General features: G+C 43.1%; 1 protein-coding gene across 2 annotated transcripts in view; it reads right to left on the reverse strand.

Moving 5' to 3' along the window:
* UGP2 (UDP-glucose pyrophosphorylase 2) overlaps positions 1-21,196 on the reverse strand; it is a 476,638-nt gene that overhangs the window by 31,325 nt on the left and 424,117 nt on the right. For both annotated transcript variants that reach the window (XM_078649432.1, XM_078649433.1), the window contains exon 9: positions 3,107-3,211. In XM_078649432.1, coding sequence (XP_078505558.1) covers positions 3,107-3,211 — 105 coding nt within the window. The remainder of the gene's footprint in view (positions 1-3,106; positions 3,212-21,196) is intronic.

Raw genomic sequence — 21,196 nt, forward strand, 5'->3', positions numbered from 1 at the left:
ATCCCTCCCCCCCCCCCACATTTATCTCTCGACCCCTTCCCCCTCTTTCCCAGTCGTGACATTTTGTCAACTATGAGGTCTTATCCCCAACTATCGCTGAGGGCAAATTTATGTACTCCTCTATGTTCTAAGAATCATATTTATCTGTGCCTTGAGATACATAGCATCTGTCAAATGCTCATGACATCTTTAATGTAGGAGGCCTCACAGTCTCTCAGTAACACTGATGCTTTGTATGTGGACAATTGTTTGTCTCTCTAATATTTAATAAACAGATTTGATTTAAAATGTAGCCAACTCCCCACCCACCAACTTGTGAGTGTCTGGTTTTAAATAACACCGATATCCCATTAAATACATTAAATGAGAGACTCTAGATCTCTTGTCCTGAAAAGATATCACTTTTAGGTGTTATCAAGCTTATATTGGCATTTCTAAACCACCTTTCCACGCCTGCCTCATTCTAGGAGAAGACAGACTCTTACTGTCCTATAAATACGAGCAGGAGCATACTGATGCACTCACATAAAATTGATCTGGCCAAACTAGGCTGAAAGACCTCTATTCTTTCTCGCATTAGATCTCCCATATGTGTGGAATTTACAGTGCTCGATACCCGCAGATCTAAGTCATGGACCAGTTGTCTTGATGCTTATTTAGTCCAATGGACATCTAGACATTAACCGGTTATATACTGTGGCAGAAACAGATCCCATCTCCTTGGAAAATCTATTAAAGTCTATGAATGATCAAAAGCCAGTCCAAGAATGACCAAAAACCCTTAACCTGAATGTATGCTGTGATGGACTCTAGGAACACGGAGCCCAACTCCTTGTAAAACATTTCCTCATGCAAATACAACATGGAGGTGCGCTCAGGGCTAAGCACTCATCTATTATTGGCTGTGGGACTGGAGGATAAGTTCAGAAACAGCAAGCCACCCTCTAACACTTCCCCAAAGTCTGGCTTGTCACACTAGTCTCTGTCCTGTAGAAGCTGTGTGGTTGGCAGGATAATGAGATTTCCTAAAGCAAAATTCCAGCACACTCTGGTAAGACGCTGAAGGGGGGCAACGAGCGCTTGCACCACTGCCCTTCTGGTCATGGCTGTGTCTTTTTGTTCACCCTGGTGCTCTTATCTGTGCCCATTCCCTATCCTCTGCTACTCTTATCTCTGCCCTTCATGGAACTTGGCTTTGAAAAAAGGCTTTATAACTAGTGATTAACACGCTCCCATTAAAAAAATCTCAATTGAGCATTTGCGACCTGGAGTGCCCCAGGGATCCTTCTGCACAGCCTTGGAAATAAAGAAATTCTTCTTAGGAGGATTTCAGCCAGCTACTTATAGTCACCTCTGGCTAGTTTGCAAATTTGACTGCTCTTCCATCAAATTAAAAACCATAAGCGGTTATAGGTTCTATTTCTATGGAGAAGCTTCTCTTGGAACCGGATGTGACAAGCAGTTAAATATTCTTAAAAAGGTCATTTCGGATGGTCCAGCTAAATTTTCTGAAGTTGGAAACCAGCAACTTTTTTGTCCAAGCACAGTACGTGGAAAGGGTCTCTGATGGCCTTCCCTGTCAATAATGTCAAAATGAGGCCCTGGCCCTCTCCGGCAATGATAAGTTACTGTGCCATGGGCATAGAAACTGAGGGGGTACTGGGGTGGGAGGGTTAGTCCCACCTAGTCTGAAGTGAGGGGAGACATTATCCCCCGCCTCCCCCCCAATGTTTTAAAGGGAAAACTGTAGTGATAGACGGAGCCAGACTATCTGAAGCTGAAACATCACCTAAAACTCTTTGAAGCGCTACAGAGTAGCACGCTCTATTGGGGCTGTAGGACCACTCTGTCGAGCCAGCAGAGTACGCAAAGGCAGGATGTGCCATTTTATGTTGATGGTACTGCAGGCTCCCTAGACTTGAGAAAACTTCAGGAGGCTCAGGACCTCAGTGACATAACTAATAATTAGAAAAACCAACAGGGCCTTGGAGTCCCACCAGATCCTGCGCCTTACGATACAGCCCTTCAAGGAGACAGTGGCTAAGTGCAGCATGATCTCAGACAGACATGTTCTGTCACCAAGTATGATCTTAAGTGTCTGTGGTAACATTCCAAACAGAAAAGGACACCGTTAAATCTTAAGACTATGCACGTGTACATGTACATGTGTATAGTGTCAGTCTGATTTAAACTGCGTTTATTGAAATCCATGTACTAACACGTTAATTCATAAATACATTGAACACAAAGCCCTGACCAATGGTGTTAAAAGGAAAAAGAGAAGGATGAAACCATACAGCGTCTAAATTGCACAATGTGGAACTAGGAAACCTGAAGTCCATTACTGGCTTACACTCTTGACCCAACGGTGTGAGCCACAGGACATTCTTTACTTCACTATCTTTTTCATCAAAAAACCAGTCTGACAGCAGATTGACCCAATGCAGTTCACAATCTGCGCTCTACGGATACCTCATCTGTATATGGTTATTATAAAACAACACATTGACGTAATTCAGTTCAGGGTCTGCTCTGTACAAAACCTCACTTTTATATGGTTCTTGCTTCTCAATTAACAACAATGTAGGCCATATAAATAGAAAATATCGCAAAATGAAATTTTGGGTAATTCGAGGCAACTTTGTAAAGATATGGGGGTATTTCTGAATTCTCCCTTTTTTAACTTTCATTAAATATCACTTAATCAGGTGATATAATTGTATGTACTTAATTGAGACACTGAGAAATGTTGAGCAATACAAGTATTTTTTAATGTTAAAGAACCTTTAGCATATATTTTCTTGACATTTGCTGCCTAATTGACATCTTTTGATGGCTCAGCCTTGTGCTTTGGCTCTTAAGAGTCCAGCCAGACCCTGCACTGCCCCACCGCCCACCTTCCCAAAATGTAGTATTCCCTATGCCATTCTGTGTAGCGCTGGGATCTGACCCCCTACTTTGCTGTCAAGATGCAATTACAACTGGAAGCAATGGGAGCACCCATGACAGAACCTCGAGACGCCACAGAGCCGCATGCGCACAGCGAGGGCACGCGCACAGAGGGGCGCTTCTGCAGGTTGTGTAACATCACTACTCCAAGGCCTACCTTCAGTGAAACGTTCTTGCCGAATGTCACATCTCCCGACACCGTCAGGTGGTCTAGTTCCAGCATGTCCGGGATGCTCTCGAACCGCTTCAGGTAATCCTGCACCTGTTACAAAAAGAAACATTAATACGTCTTACACTGGTCGTTCAGTACACAAATCAATGTACATTAACTGTCACATCTGGAAAACTACAGATGCACGGAATGACTTGTTTAAAAGTCGTGCTCTGCAGTGAAGCACAATCTCACATCTGTAAATCACTGGTTCACATCTGTAAATCACTGGTTCTAAACTCAACAGCCGGAACTAAGCCACGAGTAAAGAAGCACGCCAGAACAAAAGGCAATGCACCTTCCTACTGCAAGACAAAAATAAGCTAATAATCACAAGCACTGCAAAACACAGGTGCGGGAGGTTGTCCTGTGCATAATACTTTGCATTAATTTTCATGCCTTAGGAGCAAAACGAAAATGTTTCTTTGCATAGATGTATCATTTCACAGACACACCAGCAAGCACTATTCATTTTTGTTTATTTTTATTTTCATAATCAACAAACATTAATTTATAGCCATCATATCCGACAATTTCGACCATAAAAATCAACAGGGAGAATTACCGAGTATTGATAGCCACATCTTGCCCGTCGATCATGGCTTCACAGTCCCCCTACCCAACAATTCCTCAGACCAGACTCTGTTCTGCTAGGGCTTCTATGTCCCCCTGAGAAGCCAGCTGCCTCGGTATCTCAATAGGCGCCACAACATAATTTCTCCCCCCAATTTTCAAAGAGAAATGGGAAATCACCATGATACACGTGGATCGAATGCAGGGAGTAGAGATGGTAGGTTTTTTGTGAAAAATGGTAAGGTGTTTTCCGGAGTCTTGTGTTGTCGACCATCGGGAACAGCAAACACTCACTAAGTGTTTCATGAAAATGTTTGAAAATCTTGCCCTTACACATGCTAACTTCTTCCTGTTAGATTGTAACTTATGGGCGGAAGATAAAACACTCCCTCAGTGTAAAGAATTCCTAGGTTCCAGAGAAACAATTGGGTTGGAACTACTAATAAATTACCTAACACATCACAGGTGATATACCCTGGATTTACCATTAGCACCAAAGGACTTTTTTCACTGTAAAAGATATGATCCCTTCAAGCAAGTCGCACCACATGTTGATAGCTTTTGGGAAAAAATGCTTTAGAACCCCAAGTGAAGGCAGGAAAAGGATCACAAGGCATGTCATAAGTTGAATAAGAACCAGGAGGGAAAACCCCTTTGAAACACAGAGCTCTGTCTCTCCAGATTCAAAGACTTAGGTGTGAAGGGAATATTGCTACAATGGATAGAATCCAACCCTCAAACAATCCCTCCTACCTATCAGAATTCCAAAAAGTGGAAAAAGGGATGCCTCAGGGCTCTGCCCTTAGCCCTATCCTCTTTAATATCTATTTACGTCCCCTGCTGAAAATTATTCAATCATATGGCATTCGTTTTGTGAACTATGTCAACGATACGCAACTGATTCTTTCGCTAGACAGCGATAGACAAACGTCACTAGATGCTTTTCATAATTGTCTAAGAGATGTAGCAGAGTGGTTGAATAGTAATCCATTCGAATTTGATGGTGAGAAAACAGAATTTTCATGCTGTTCGTCTTCAAGAAACCTTCATGTACTCCTGAATAACTTCTGGCCTCGGACCTGCACAGGCAATTTAGAGACTTCGAAGTCAATGCGTAATTTAGGAACACGCATTGATGACAAGCTCTTGATGGAGACACACGTTTACAAGACAGCAGTTACAAGTTTTGAACTACTCTGGAACTTACAGAAAATTGTATCACTACTGCCTCAGCCTGCACGAAAACTAGTGGTGCACAGTACAGTTCTAAGTACAATTGATTACTGCAATGCCTTGCTGCTTGGAGCCCCAAGGAATTTACTAAAAAGGCTGTATGGAGTGCAGGCAGTAGTGGCAACATTTGCACTAAATAAACGCCTCTTCTTCCGACACTCTCAAGGAACTCCACTGGCTTTCAGTGAAAGAGGCTAACATTTAAATCAATGTGCATCACATATAAGGCAATAAAGGAAACAGGACCTAGGCTGGTGCAAAGAAAATTTATACATTATGTTCCAGCAAGGGATCTACGCTCCTCCTCAGCTAATTTACTATGCATTCTGACTTTTCGGAAAGTGAAACATGGAGGTCAGGCTTGTTCAGTAAGGGCAGCCCATATATGAAATAAGCTGCTGGCTTAAGAGCCAGTAAGATTTTCCTCCAATTTAGGAGGGACCTGAAAACATGGCTCTTTCCCACATAGCTAGCTGTGTACAAGGAAGACAGAATAAAGGGCTGTGTTTAAGACACTGCCTCTCTGGCAGTTTAAGTTTTGAGAGAAGGTTAACTCAGCGCCAGGATAAGAGAAGAGCGATGTAAACAAACATCTTAAAAGTAGAGGTCATAAGTCACTGTGATGGTGGTGAATGAGAGGGGAGCGAAATGAAGGGTTACTATTAATAAGATCATAGGAAAGGTGGTAGCGGTTGATGTAATCAGTTGCAGATGTAAAATGGATTTCACATAATCATAAGATGCCCAGTTGCCCCGTGACTCTCGCGGAGAGGCTCGCATACAGTAGCGGGCTTCAGTAGAATGCATTATTAAAATAAATATGCATTGTCTTAAGCCTTAAGGTCTAACCTGATGGCTTAGGTCTGAAAAGAAAAGCAATGTTAGTGACTGAATAACAAGAAAACCAGCTTTAAGTGTTATTACGACTTCACCATCTTTGAAGGGTCGTGCATAACGCACAACCAACGACTATCTGAAAAACAATGACACATTTATGGGTATATTTTAAATAAAATAAAAAGAACTACCCAATAAAACAAATGCAGGATGAACCTTTTTAGCTTCGAAGAGGGAGCTCATGCATCTCTTTTAAAGTTATGTTCAGTACCGAGATTTCCTTTTTGACAGGTTGATTAATAAATCAGTGTATGTCTTCACCTGCTGCCACTGTGTCTGATGCTCCCGGCTCACTTCAAAGAAACACTAAAATCAAGAACATGACCCGGACAACCCCAGGCTAGTGAAGCTCCATTTTGGTGAATTTCCAGAAGAGGATAACCTGTTTCCTCCAACAATTTGAGAACATTTGAAAAAAACACTACCAGATAAAAGTCAAAAGGACAATAAAAAGCTAAAAAATAGTTTAGCATAAAAGAGGCTGGAGTAATGGAAGCGGGGGAATAAAAGGCAGAACTTGGAGTGGAGGCACTCTGGGCCAGGAAGGGGTAGAAGTGCAAGGCTACACTTAATCAGGTATAAGGGGGAGAGGAACTAGTTATGTAGGCTGAGGCACTCTGGCATAAGCAGGGGTAGCGATACTGGGGAGATAGATCATGGAGGAGAGGGATAAAGAAAAAAAATGGAGGAACAAGGTATACTGAAGTGGAATGAAAATAGGAAGAGAAGAGAAGTGTGGGCAGGAGTACAGGAGGTGGAAGGAGTATGAAAACAACTTTACCTCCATAAAAGGGAAAGATGGGACTCTGTAAATAAAAGGAAGCATAGGATTTTATTCAGCAAGTGGCAGGGAGTATAGATAGGGGTCATGGACATAATTATTGCTGGAGATTGGAAAACAACATTTTTGAGGCAAAATCCCAGTGGTCAATGTGTTTTCGTCGACAAGTAACAACATCCATCTCACCTACGATATCTGGTTAATGGACTCTATGTCCTGGTATATCACGACAGTTGAGAGGCAAGAGGTGACGTCCCAATAAATGCCACTGGAGGACTTTTGGGAGGACTATTCTTGCAAGTTCAAGCAGCACGTGCCCATAATTATTCCTTGCTCTTCAAACGAAAGAGAACTCTCCCGTCTGGTCACTAGAATACTTGATGTAGCATTGATCAGCCAAAGCAATCAGGTAGTTGGCACCTCGGAGGCCTTCTTCGAGGAGTCGCCTGATGTGAAGCACCCAAGACTCTTCAATGTCTGCATGTGAAATACTCCGCTTTTTCATCTAACTTGACAAAAACCACCACTTTTCTCACATTTTACAATGCTCTGTATTTTGTCGATGTTGGCTTTTCAGAAACTTCTTGGGACAGCGCCCAGCAAAATCATTCGTTGATGAGAGCATTGTACTTTGAGAAAATGCTGGTGCAAGACTAGCACAGTGATGGAGAAACAACTACATGTGTACGAAGCACTCAATGAAACCCAGAGTAGGGAGCAACTACTACATGTGTAAGAAGCATTCAATGAAACCCAGAGTAGGGAGGAACAACTACATGTGTACGAAGCACTCAATGAAACCCAGAGTAGGGAGGAACTACTACATGTGAAAGAAGCATTCAATGAAACCCAGAGTAGGGAGGAACAACTACATGTGTAAGAAGCATTCAATGAAACCCAGAGTAGGGAGCAACTACTACATGTGTAAGAAGCATTCAATGAAACCCAGAGTAGGGAGCAACTACTACATGTGTAAGAAGCATTCAATGAAACCCAGAGTAGGGAGCAACTACTACATGTGTAAGAAGCATTCAATGAAACCCAGAGTAGGGAGGAACTACTACATGTGTAAGAAGCATTCAATGAAACCCAGAGTAGGGAGCAACTACTACATGTGTAAGAAGCATTCAATGAAACCCAGAGTAGGGAGGAACTACTACATGTGTAAGAAGCATTCAATGAAACCCAGAGTAGGGAGGAACAACTACATGTGTACGAAGCACTCAATGAAACCCAGAGTAGGGAGGAACAACTACATGTGTAAGAAGCATTCAATGAAACCCAGAGTAGGGAGGAACAACTACATGTGTAAGAAGCATTCAATGAAACCCAGAGTAGGGAGCAACTACTACATGTGTAAGAAGCATTCAATGAAACCCAGAGTAGGGAGCAACTACTACATGTGTAAGAAGCATTCAATGAAACCCAGAGTAGGGAGGAACAACTACATGTGTAAGAAGCATTCAATGAAACCCAGAGTAGGGAGCAACTACTACATGTGTAAGAAGCATTCAATGAAACCCAGAGTAGGGAGCAACTACTACATGTGTAAGAAGCATTCAATGAAACCCAGAGTAGGGAGGAACAACTACATGTGTACGAAGCACTCAATGAAACCCAGAGTAGGGAGCAACTACTACATGTGTAAGAAGCATTCAATGAAACCCAGAGTAGGGAGCAACTACTACATGTGTAAGAAGCATTCAATGAAACCCAGAGTAGGGAGGAACAACTACATGTGTACGAAGCACTCAATGAAACCCAGAGTAGGGAGGAACTACTACATGTGAAAGAAGCATTCAATGAAACCCAGAGTAGGGAGGAACAACTACATGTGTAAGAAGCATTCAATGAAACCCAGAGTAGGGAGCAACTACTACATGTGTAAGAAGCATTCAATGAAACCCAGAGTAGGGAGCAACTACTACATGTGTAAGAAGCATTCAATGAAACCCAGAGTAGGGAGCAACTACTACATGTGTAAGAAGCATTCAATGAAACCCAGAGTAGGGAGCAACTACTACATGTGTAAGAAGCATTCAATGAAACCCAGAGTAGGGAGCAACTACTACATGTGTAAGAAGCATTCAATGAAACCCAGAGTAGGGAGGAACTACTACATGTGTAAGAATCATTCAATGAAACCCAGAGTAGGGAGCAACTACTACATGTGTAAGAATCATTCAATGAAACCCAGAGTAGGGAGGAACTACTACATGTGTAAGAAGCATTCAATGAAACCCAGAGTAGGGAGGAACTACTACATGTGTAAGAAGCATTCAATGAAACCCAGAGTAGGGAGCAACTACTACATGTGTAAGAAGCATTCAATGAAACCCAGAGTAGGGAGGAACTACTACATGTGTAAGAAGCATTCAATGAAACCCAGAGTAGGGAGCAACTACTACATGTGTAAGAAGCATTCAATGAAACCCAGAGTAGGGAGGAACAACTACATGTGTACGAAGCATTCAATGAAACCCAGAGTAGGGAGCAACTACTACATGTGTACGAAGCATTCAATGAAACCCAGAGTAGGGAGCAACTACTACATGTGTAAGAAGCATTCAATGAAACCCAGAGTAGGGAGCAACTACTACATGTGTAAGAAGCATTCAATGAAACCCAGAGTAGGGAGGAACTACTACATGTGTAAGAAGCATTCAATGGAACCCAGAGTAGGGAGGAACTACTACATGTGAAAGAAGCATTCAATGAAACCCAGAGTAGGGAGGAACAACTACATGTGTAAGAAGCATTCAATGAAACCCAGAGTAGGGAGGAACTACTACATGTGTAAGAAGCATTCAATGAAACCCAGAGTAGGGAGCAACTACTACATGTGTAAGAAGCATTCAATGAAACCCAGAGTAGGGAGCAACTACTACATGTGTAAGAATCATTCAATGAAACCCAGAGTAGGGAGCAACTACTACATGTGTAAGAAGCATTCAATGAAACCCAGAGTAGGGAGGAACTACTACATGTGTAAGAAGCATTCAATGAAACCCAGAGTAGGGAGCAACTACTACATGTGTAAGAAGCATTCAATGAAACCCAGAGTAGGGAGCAACTACTACATGTGTAAGAAGCATTCAATGAAACCCAGAGTAGGGAGCAACTACTACATGTGTAAGAAGCATTCAATGAAACCCAGAGTAGGGAGGAACTACTACATGTGTAAGAAGCATTCAATGAAACCCAGAGTAGGGAGCAACTACTACATGTGTAAGAAGCATTCAATGAAACCCAGAGTAGGGAGGAACAACTACATGTGTACGAAGCATTCAATGAAACCCAGAGTAGGGAGCAACTACTACATGTGTACGAAGCATTCAATGAAACCCAGAGTAGGGAGCAACTACTACATGTGTAAGAAGCATTCAATGAAACCCAGAGTAGGGAGCAACTACTACATGTGTAAGAAGCATTCAATGAAACCCAGAGTAGGGAGGAACTACTACATGTGTAAGAAGCATTCAATGGAACCCAGAGTAGGGAGGAACTACTACATGTGAAAGAAGCATTCAATGAAACCCAGAGTAGGGAGGAACAACTACATGTGTAAGAAGCATTCAATGAAACCCAGAGTAGGGAGCAACTACTACATGTGTAAGAAGCATTCAATGAAACCCAGAGTAGGGAGCAACTACTACATGTGTAAGAAGCATTCAATGAAACCCAGAGTAGGGAGCAACTACTACATGTGTAAGAAGCATTCAATGAAACCCAGAGTAGGGAGCAACTACTACATGTGTAAGAAGCATTCAATGAAACCCAGAGTAGGGAGCAACTACTACATGTGTAAGAAGCATTCAATGAAACCCAGAGTAGGGAGCAACTACTACATGTGTAAGAAGCATTCAATGAAACCCAGAGTAGGGAGGAACTACTACATGTGTAAGAAGCATTCAATGAAACCCAGAGTAGGGAGGAACAACTACATGTGTAAGAAGCATTCAATGAAACCCAGAGTAGGGAGGAACAACTACATGTGTACGAAGCACTCAATGAAACCCAGAGTAGGGAGCAACTACTACATGTGTAAGAAGCATTCAATGAAACCCAGAGTAGGGAGCAACTACTACATGTGTAAGAAGCATTCAATGAAACCCAGAGTAGGGAGGAACAACTACATGTGTACGAAGCACTCAATGAAACCCAGAGTAGGGAGGAACTACTACATGTGAAAGAAGCATTCAATGAAACCCAGAGTAGGGAGGAACAACTACATGTGTAAGAAGCATTCAATGAAACCCAGAGTAGGGAGCAACTACTACATGTGTAAGAAGCATTCAATGAAACCCAGAGTAGGGAGCAACTACTACATGTGTAAGAAGCATTCAATGAAACCCAGAGTAGGGAGGAACTACTACATGTGTAAGAAGCATTCAATGAAACCCAGAGTAGGGAGCAACTACTACATGTGTAAGAAGCATTCAATGAAACCCAGAGTAGGGAGCAACTACTACATGTGTAAGAATCATTCAATGAAACCCAGAGTAGGGAGCAACTACTACATGTGTAAGAAGCATTCAATGAAACCCAGAGTAGGGAGGAACTACTACATGTGTAAGAAGCATTCAATGGAACCCAGAGTAGGGAGCAACTACTACATGTGTAAGAAGCATTCAATGAAACCCAGAGTAGGGAGCAACTACTACATGTGTAAGAAACATTCAATGAAACCCAGAGTAGGGAGCAACTACTACATGTGTAAGAAGCATTCAATGAAACCCAGAGTAGGGAGGAACAACTACATGTGTAAGAAGCATTCAATGAAACCCAGAGTAGGGAGCAACTACTACATGTGTAAGAAGCATTCAATGAAACCCAGAGTAGGGAGCAACTACTACATGTGTAAGAAGCATTCAATGAAACCCAGAGTAGGGAGGAACAACTACATGTGTAAGAAGCATTCAATGAAACCCAGAGTAGGGAGCAGCTACTACATGTGTAAGAAGCATTCAATGAAACCCAGAGTAGGGAGGAACATACAACTTCAGGTATATGGATCACGCTGGAGACTGAACTCATTAGCAGTTGATAGGCAAAACTAGCTTAGCCTTTCAAGAATGTGGAACCCCTTCATACCTCACTTCAAGAGGGATGCCATCGGGCGATAGAAGAGTGATGAACACAACAAACGAATCAAGAGTACCTCTTTCTTCCCGCTGATATAAAGTCCTTCTTTTCAACTTTATCCTTTGATACAACAGTGTCTTCTATGAGTCTACACTGACATGCTAACTGTAAGAATAGGAACTACTGGTTTAATTAGTATGATGGGATAAAGTCCCACTGGTGGCATAACCGCAGAACAGATTCCAGCCACGAGCGAATAGGCACGATAAAAGCATCAGAAAATAGATCTAAAAATAAACAGACACAATAAAAGCAGATACAAACCAGGGAGAATTAAAATGTACTCAAACAGATGGGTCTTTCAGCAACACAATAAATATTTAATGAGCTCGAAATGAACAATGAGAGCATCCAGTGCCCAGGAGAAAAATCTATGAAAGATCGACGCACCATCGCATATTGGATTAGACAGCCCGGAACATCATGGCTGCCACAAACCATAGTGAGGTTTTAAAAGACACAAGTGCAGGATCTTGAGATGAATCACGGTCTAAGAAAGATCGACGCACCATCGCAGGTTGAATTAGGCAGCCCAGAACATCACGGCTACCACAAACCAAGGTGAGGTTTTAAAAGACACAAGTGCAGGATCTTGAGATGAATCATGGTAACCTGGCAGTTTGACCTCATTTGTTATTTTTGCCCAGTGCACCTGACGGTCTGGGAGTCCAGTGGATGCGATGATGTGCCCGGCATAGCAAGGGGCTGGCCAGCAGGTCTAACTGAAGCTTATCCACCATTTATTTGTGGAAAGTGGCTACTGCTGCTTCGTATCCAGCTATACTGGGAGAGTGATGGCTGCTGGCAGCCAATTCTAGGTTCAGGGCTCTTTCTCTGTACCCTCTGTCTTTACTTTCAGCATCGTGCATACTGTGTGCTGTTACACGTTGTCTAGCTGGGACGATGCAATGTGAATATTGTCCTATGAAGAACGCAGCGCACATTGCAACTGCTACCCTCAAATTATCTTACATATACTAAGTACTGCTACCAAACTGCTTAGCATGCTAAAACCTTTAACCATTGTGTCTAACCTCAGCTAACTTCCTACCTTAACCATCTGCCTGCAGAAGAACACTCTTGGTTCAGAACAGGCTTCAGTAAAGGAACAGCAACTTTGAAAGTGCTTAATGGCATCCGCAGCATTCTACATGATGGTAATATTGCCGTACTGGTGTTATTAGATCTCTCAGCAGATTTCAATACCATTGAGCAGATGAAATTACTAGCTGTTGTGGAAAATTGAACTAACTTTAGAGACCTAGCACTGAAATTCTTCGCCTCTTTCCTTTTGGAGTGGCAGCAACTAGTGAAGATGTGGACTCGCATATCAAGATGTGACCTGGTGGTATGTGACCTATCAAATGGTTCAATATTCTCTCCTACACTCTTCAACCTTTATCTGCACAAAGTGTATTTGAGAGTATCTTTTGTAAAGCATATTCACAGTTACCACACTTACTTCATATCGATTTAAGATTGGATAGCTGAAAACTTACTCATGCTTTCCATGCTAAAAATAAAGTTCCTGCTAATAGGTCCTGAACCCGAAAACAGATTTGGCCTGGTTCTCTTGAACGAGCTGAAACTTGAATACTTCATCCCAAAACAAATTCCTTAAGTTAACGTCCTGGGCTTCACTCTTGATAATACTCCATTCTCTCACATAAAAAAATCTATTGGTCAGATGACTTTTTTTTTTTTAATTTTATCTGCACTTTTTGGGGGGGAAAAATATATTTTTTTTAAACCAACAAAACTCTCTTCCTGGCCTGTTGAGGACTGTAGCACACACCTTTATAATTTCAAGATTGGCCACTGGAAAAACTGTTTTGCAGGTATTCCACAATCATCCTTAGCCTTACTGAAAGCTGTATTCAACTCCACATCTAGACTCGTTGAAGATAGCATGAATTGTACCCACATATCCAGGATCATGTTGGATCTACATTGGCTACCCTTAAAAACTAGGATGAAGTTAAAAATGTGTTGCCTAGCTCACAAAGTAGGACACCAGACTATGCAACTACCTGGCCAACCTTTGGGCGGTGATCCAGACATGAAAAGCAAGGACTCCGTTACAGTCGACAACCTTAAAGTTCAGAAAATCTAAAGTGCTGAAACAATTATTTTTGGAGGCAGACACACACTTCCCTTCCCTTCCTGCACTCCCCGTTCCTGCATGCAGTAAACAACGGGAGACCCATCTGTTCTGTCAATTTGGCTAATCCAAACAATGTTGACCTTAATCCAGCTCTCTGATTGTATTTATTCCCAGTTACACCAGGAGGATTCTACCCTCTCTTAATTTACCTTCCGAATATAATTATGTGATGTAATTTACATATTTTTGACTCCTACCTAGGTCATTGATTGCTGGTGTCTATCTTATCTAATATGCTGTCTTATTGTAAAGTGCACCAGTACCCACTGGTACAAACACACTATATAATTTTATTTTTAAAAATAAAGTGGTGCTGTTTGTTTGGTTATATTGAAAACTCAATAAAATTGCTTATTAAAAAAAAAAAATCTCGACCTCTCTGAATTAATAATCGGGTATGTTTATTGGTTTTGGAAGACAAGAGTGTATGCGATGAGCTGAAAACGTATTTTTACATGCCCAAAATCCTTTATCGCAATTGGTTTTTACTGTGCTTGAAAATATTTGCTCAGTAGACTGCATTATGTAATTATATTCACTGGCGGCTCAGCAGCCATTCTTCATCACTGTTCAGATAGAAGCATGCAGCACCTAGAAGCTGGAATGTAACTGTTTCCTTCTCTAACATGGCCGATTGTTCCAAATAGTCAAACTAGTGCTCAATTTGTTGGTTGAAGGTAAATGGTAACTGGTACCTCTTGGGTACCAGGACTTCTTTTTTTATCATCAGAAATTCGTCCAGAGCAAAAGAGCGAAATGCATAACAGAGAGAAAGAAAGAGGAAGATAGGAAAATAGAGAAAGGGCGAAAATAGGGATGAAAAAAATCCAAGAGTGATCTAAAGATGGCAAATGAAGGATGGTAGCCGAAAAATGTATGAGGTGCAATGAAGACTTGGCAGCCTTCGCATTCAGCAACCCTAGCATTTGGCATAACTGGTGACTGACTCCTAAGAAAAGCTTTGGCTCCTACATTGAATTATTTTACAAATTAAGCACATAATGATACAGTCAGTAGTGACAGACGAGTGTTTATGGAAAAACTTAGTACTTCATATAGGCCATTTTCATCACTCTCCGTTATACATTCAGAATTATGGGTAGCATCAAGTAAACAAAGTATGCCTTCACTAAATATGAACAGCAATTGGAAACATGGACCTTATGTGCCCTTAAGGTAGGCTATATGCTTTTGTATCCTGAATGGTTCAAAGTTCTCTTCAGGGCCAAAACTTCTCTTTGATACCGCATGGTTGGCTTGAGATTGGGCAACTGAAGAAAAGATCCCTTTGACAGATTAGAGAAGCAGTCTACCCCCTCAGCGGTGCATCTGGCACACGGACGCTGGAAGCAGGGACACTAAGGCAGCCGCTCTAAAAGCAGAAGAAGCTGCAACACTACACCTCAAACCCTGGATTGGAGTTTTCTGCGAACAATTTGGGCTCACAGAAAGACTCCCCAGACAGATCAGACACCAAGCCCTAGAAGGGATTGCTCCACGTAGATGCTGTAATTTAACACTCAGGCAGCATCCCACCAGTCTTCGCAATGTGGTTCAGTGAAGTGCGACATTCTGGTATTGGGGAATGAGGAACGGAATGTGGTTGGATGCCTTGAATCTCTGCGTCGTAGGCCTTGAGAAAGGTGGTGAAGTCAGAACCCACTAGCACTGCTGCACCACTGGCCGGGTCTTCCTCTATCAGAAGCGACCAATGGATCAGCAGTGAAATCAAACTAGGTTTAGTTCCTTAGTAATTATTAACCTAGGTGTGATTTTAAACTATGTGTTGGATAGTTAGGATGGCATTAATTAAGGGTTTGAAATGCTCTATGTTAGGGTTGTTGTTTAACGTGCAGAATTTAAGCCTGATCAACGTGCTTCTGGTTTGGAAGTATAGGACGGAAGTAGAGGAGGGAGTGGTGAAAGGAGAAATCTGTGAGCTTGTTGTTCGTGTTCACCGCTACTGGCGCTTTGAGGTTCATGTTGGCCATTGGATGCGTCTCTTTGGATGAAGCAGATAAGCATATACTACTGCGCACTCTATAAATTCATGGAATGTAAATGGTCAAATATTTTTTAAAAGCGGACTAAAAAACTACTGAAATATATGCCCAGGGTATCCTCTTCCTGCAATGTTGACCAAGTGCAGTGGTCACCAAGTGTGGCTTCTTGGCTCAGCGTGGCTTTGTCCACAGTCTTGCATGCCAGATTCACAAAGCGTTCATGATGTGTGGCAATACGGTCAACGGAATTTATAGTTACCAACCCTTAAAGTGAAAGAGACCCATTGGGCAGACACCTGATCATCTTGGGTACCGGGAGTGGTCATTGACCCTAGTTAGTGTGCATGTACCCTCTTCCCTGGCTATGGCATTTCTTAACTCCTCCTGTGCTCATGAGGAGGTCAGCTCGTCATGAGCCACGGCGCTCCGGTGCTCATGACGAGCTGAGCTCGTCATGACAGCGCCCGTTAAATGGAATGCTCGCATGCTGGGCTGATTCCCCTGCTGTGCTGAGCATTCCATTGGAACGGGCGTGGTCATGACGCGCTCAGCTCTTCATGAGCACCGAAGCGCCGTGGCTCATGACGAGCTGACATCGTCATGAGCACCGGGGCGCTGTGCGCGCCCCCGCCCCCCAGCACAGCGGGGGGAAACAGCCCCGCAGTGAAGAGGTTAAGGTACAAGGGTCCAATCTTGCTCAAAAGCCACTAGGAGGGCTCATGTTTGGGGCAGGGACTCAATGGTGTCCGGGAGAAGCCAGACAAATCATCAGCTCCCTCATAGAGATAGCACCCCTCGCAAATTTCACTGCATCTCTGGATTTGGGGAATGCTTGGTGCAACTTTCATCCAAAGGAATGGCAACTGAGGCTCACAAGTTCCTTTTCAGGATTTACTACTTTCTGAGGCCCCTCGCTGATCTCCAGCGTCTCTCACACATTATACTTGTGTGTGGCCTATGAAACCACTTCCTAATAGAGCTTACTTTAGGTAGTGAGGGCAGGGTGCACAGGTTAGAGACTCAATGTCTGGTCGTTGACAGATTCCAAAACACTGATGCACCAAACAGCAGAGGCTGATAGATACTTCAGGGTCCATACAGGATCAGTAACATCCACCATGACTTTAGAAGAGGCATTTGAGGCTGCTACCTGGGCTCAGGCAATGAGCGACATAGCTCACCACGACCAACTCCAGACAAGAAGATTACATTGACACATTCTCTTCTTCGATTCAAATGGCCTGAAAAGGAAATTCTGACATTCAAAGCACTACAGCTGCTTCAACAGACTTACTACAACAAAACCCTCCTGAGACAGACGCTCCTGGGATAGGCACGCAAGTCTTGGGTGGCTGCCCAGAATTGGGTATAGCTCTCGGCAACAAAACGGGCTAGTTCCTGTACTGACTGGAAGATGTGACCCAGGGGATCAGGAATGTTCCACGGTTACGGAGCAGGAAGTGTTGGTTCAGGTTTTCGTCAAATTCCATTAAAACCTATACTCAGAAAGTAGCAATCTCCATCTGGAGGATCTATGGAAATATAAGGCAGACTTACAGATGCATAAACTGTTACGGACAAACAGGAATTGACTCGACAAGCATCTCCTCGCCACAGACCTTGAAGAGGAGCTCAGTCAGCTACAAAATGGGAAATTTAGGCAGAGTTTGGCATTTGGGCGGAGTTCTGGAAAGCCACTTCCATGCTATGTTACAGGTATACATATATACGGGATGCATGCCTCCGGACGTGCAAGTGAGTGAAATTGAAGCCCTCCCTAAGCCTGGCAGACCTTGTAATCTTGTGCTTCCTATAGGTCTATCTCCTTCATAAATGCAGATCTTGGCAAAGGCCCTTGGTAACTGTCTTGTCGCAGTCATCAATGTGCAGCCAGAACAAAATAGTTTCATATCCAATAGGTGCATGAAGCACAATATCAGTTGGTTCCATAACGCCCTGGCGATGGCACACCTCCTTTTTGGCCCTACAGTACTCCTTACGGTGTATTTTGAAAATCCATTATTCAGACTTTCCTCTTCCCAATCCCGTCCAAGACTAACTCCGGCCCTAATTATTTCATCAACATGCAACTCCTGTACACACAACTTATAGTCAGGGTCAGGATTAATGGAGTATCCTCAAAGTATTCCTCATTATGAGGGGCATCAAACAGGAATTCCCACTACCCCCCATTTCTCTTCGTGTTGGACACAGAGTCCATGGCGGAAGGGATGCGGACAGATGCCCAATTATGCAGATTTGAGGGACTGAGCAGGATTGAGGGCACGGTATAAGTATTCAGTTGGCCTCCTTATTGGCCCTTTCTGATCTGCCCCATGTGCACTCTGAATACCAGAGGTGCATGGTGAATTATCTGGCTTCAGGGTTAACAAACCCAAATCTGTGATAAACCCAGTACGGGAGGGGGGCCTAAAAATGTAGACCAGTGGTTCTCAGCCGCAAGTCCAGGGTGCTCAGGGGGTCCGCTTCTGCTTAGAAAATTAAATTATATTAACTGATTAATTTAGTGTATATATAAAGAAAGACGTAGCAAGTCAAATTGAATATTTTAAAACATTCTGTATATGAGAAGGAATTTGAAATTAGAAGATAAATATTAAGGTAGTATTCTCAGAGTGATTTGTACAAGTACATCAAACAGACTTTAGAATGCATAATGAGTGGCCTCAATTGAATTTAGAAAAGCTCCAATCTTCCCATCAATTTTGTTTATTTTTTATATTTGCTTGTGAAGTAAATAAAATTTTAACACTTGTTTGATGAATGCTTGTTTCTGTACTTTTTTATGTATTGTTTTGCGGTTCAAGAATTCGAACATGCTTACGCCAGGGTCCCTGGCTCCCAAAAAGGACTACGATTCCAATAATAATTTAATGGGAGTCCCATAGTTCTAGCAATGATTACATGAAGGTCCACAGTAGTCAAAAGGCTACCTACTGATTTAGACAATATACCAGACTTTAACCCGCTCAGGGCCATACTCCTGACTGGAGAACTGGGGAAGCACAAGATCTCCCTTCTCTGCCTTACGCAACTTGTGGGAGGAGCATCTTGGCCTCATGGACTAAGAAGAATGGCAGAAGCACTTATAGCTCAAAGAGAAGCAACTACTTCCGATCAGTTCTGTTTAATTCAATTCAAATTCCTCCATCATGTGCACTGGAAGCACAAGAGGCTTTGACTCCCAGTGACTCAGGCCTGTTGTGGTGGAACGCCACTGGATGGGCCAGAAGGGGACTTAGTACACATAAGCTGGTCATTCCAGAGAGTACAGGGGTTCTGACAGGGCACTGTACAGACCAATGTCCTGAGGTGCTCCGTGTATCTTGATCCTAAGATAACACTATTTAATACCATGCTTTTCCTTGGACTTAAATCTTAGAGCACCAGGCCTCCTTCACAGGCGTCTTATTGTGGCCAAGAGACATTGACAGAAGATAGTGTACTGCGGATTCTGATGACTGAACAGCTGGGCCCATGACATGGACAACTACATGGCTTTGAAGATCCCCAGTGTATCAGGCTAGAGGCTGCCCGTGAAAACATCACACAATATGGGCAGCATGGATTTGTTATAGAGGACTGGTGACGTGAACCAAGTGAGAATGTCACCTAGAGAGAGAGAGAGATCCAGACCCATTAAAGAGGTGGAAGAATACGGACATGCGAAAAGAACTTACTGACATGTCGGGGACTGAGGACACTCCTGCACTGTTCAAAGCTTACAGACTTGGGGATGTATCTCTTCTTTGAAAACGCTGCCAACTGTTTTCAACTGTCATAAATTCCCCCCAGGCACCCACAGGAATAATCTATGCACCAAAACTGGAGAATATTTTTTGGAGTAACAAAACATCCGCCTAATAGGTACAAATTGCTCCTTTCTCGGCAGGCAGATATAAATTGCTGGCTCGTGCTGGATTTATATGAGGCTCCCATACTGTAGCCATACTGATGAACGAGGACTGATGAGGCCAATAGATCTGGACATGGCCACCAGTCTTTTGGCTTTGGCTATGGGAATGTGAAATACTTCAAGGTATACTGATGGGAAATTTGGAATACCCCAACAAAGGGTCCTAGAAAAATAATTACATCTAACACCACCGTACATGATCCTAGGTATTCAAAATGACAGTCACATCCCCTAAAACAAGCTGGTCATGTGGTTAGTTGGTGTTGGACTTGGCCCTTTTTGCAGGGTCATCCCTGAACTTTTTGCCTTCCCCCTGTATTTTTTCTGACCGGTTGTTGGCTGTTTTATGACTCGGGCACTTTACCACTGCTGATCAGTGCTAAAGCACATATGCTCTCCCTATTGTAAATTGATGTATTGATTAGTGAGTCCATGATTGGCTGGTTTGATGTACATGTCAGACCCTAGTACAGTGCACTGCGTGTGCCCAGGGCTTGTAAATCAAATGCTGCTGGTGGGCTTGCAGCACTGGTTGTGACACCCACAGAACCAGCCTGTAAAGTGTGTCTCAGGTCTGCCACTGCAGAACCTATGTGCAGTCTGGTACTGCCATGTTGACTAGGCAAGTGCACCCACTTGCCAGTCCCCAAACCTTCCCATTTCTGCATATCAGACACCCCTAAGGTAGGGCCAAGGGCAGGGTGCATTGTAAGTATAAGGTAGGACATGCCCTGGTGTGTATGGCATGCCCTAATAGTGAACTACAACCATTTTCGTTTTTCACTATTGCAAGGCTACATGTTTCCCATAGGCCAGAATGGGCAGTTTGATTATAACATCTTATAATCCTAACTGACTCAGGGAACAAGGTAGAAATTAGAGTTTAGTACGCCTGAACTCAGAATGATAAAATACATCTTTTAGTAAAGTTGGTTTTAACATTCTGTGTTTGAAAATACCACTTTTAGAAAGTAGGTGTTTTCTTGCCTAACTGCCCAAGCCTGCCTCTGCTAGATTGTGTATTCCTTGTCTGGAGTTTGAGTGACAGGGGCTGGGGAATTCCATGAGACATCGCGAGTCAGCACAGGGCTGAATAGCGCTATCTGCATGTAGATGGGTGGGAGGAGTTGCACCTGGGACCTGAATAGGGCTGTGCCTGCCTTCCACAATGCTGGCTCCACCTCCTGTGGTGCGTCTGATGTTCCTGGCCCACACTGTCAAAGGAAAGAAGGAGCCTTGTCCACAAAGTGCTCCAGGCCTGCACAGAACTGGTTTGGACTGGGTACAGGACCCTCTGCCTTCA

This window comes from Lissotriton helveticus, chromosome 6 (genome assembly GCF_964261635.1).
Source record: "Lissotriton helveticus chromosome 6, aLisHel1.1, whole genome shotgun sequence".
In the NCBI taxonomy this organism is placed as follows: domain Eukaryota; kingdom Metazoa; phylum Chordata; class Amphibia; order Caudata; family Salamandridae; genus Lissotriton; species Lissotriton helveticus.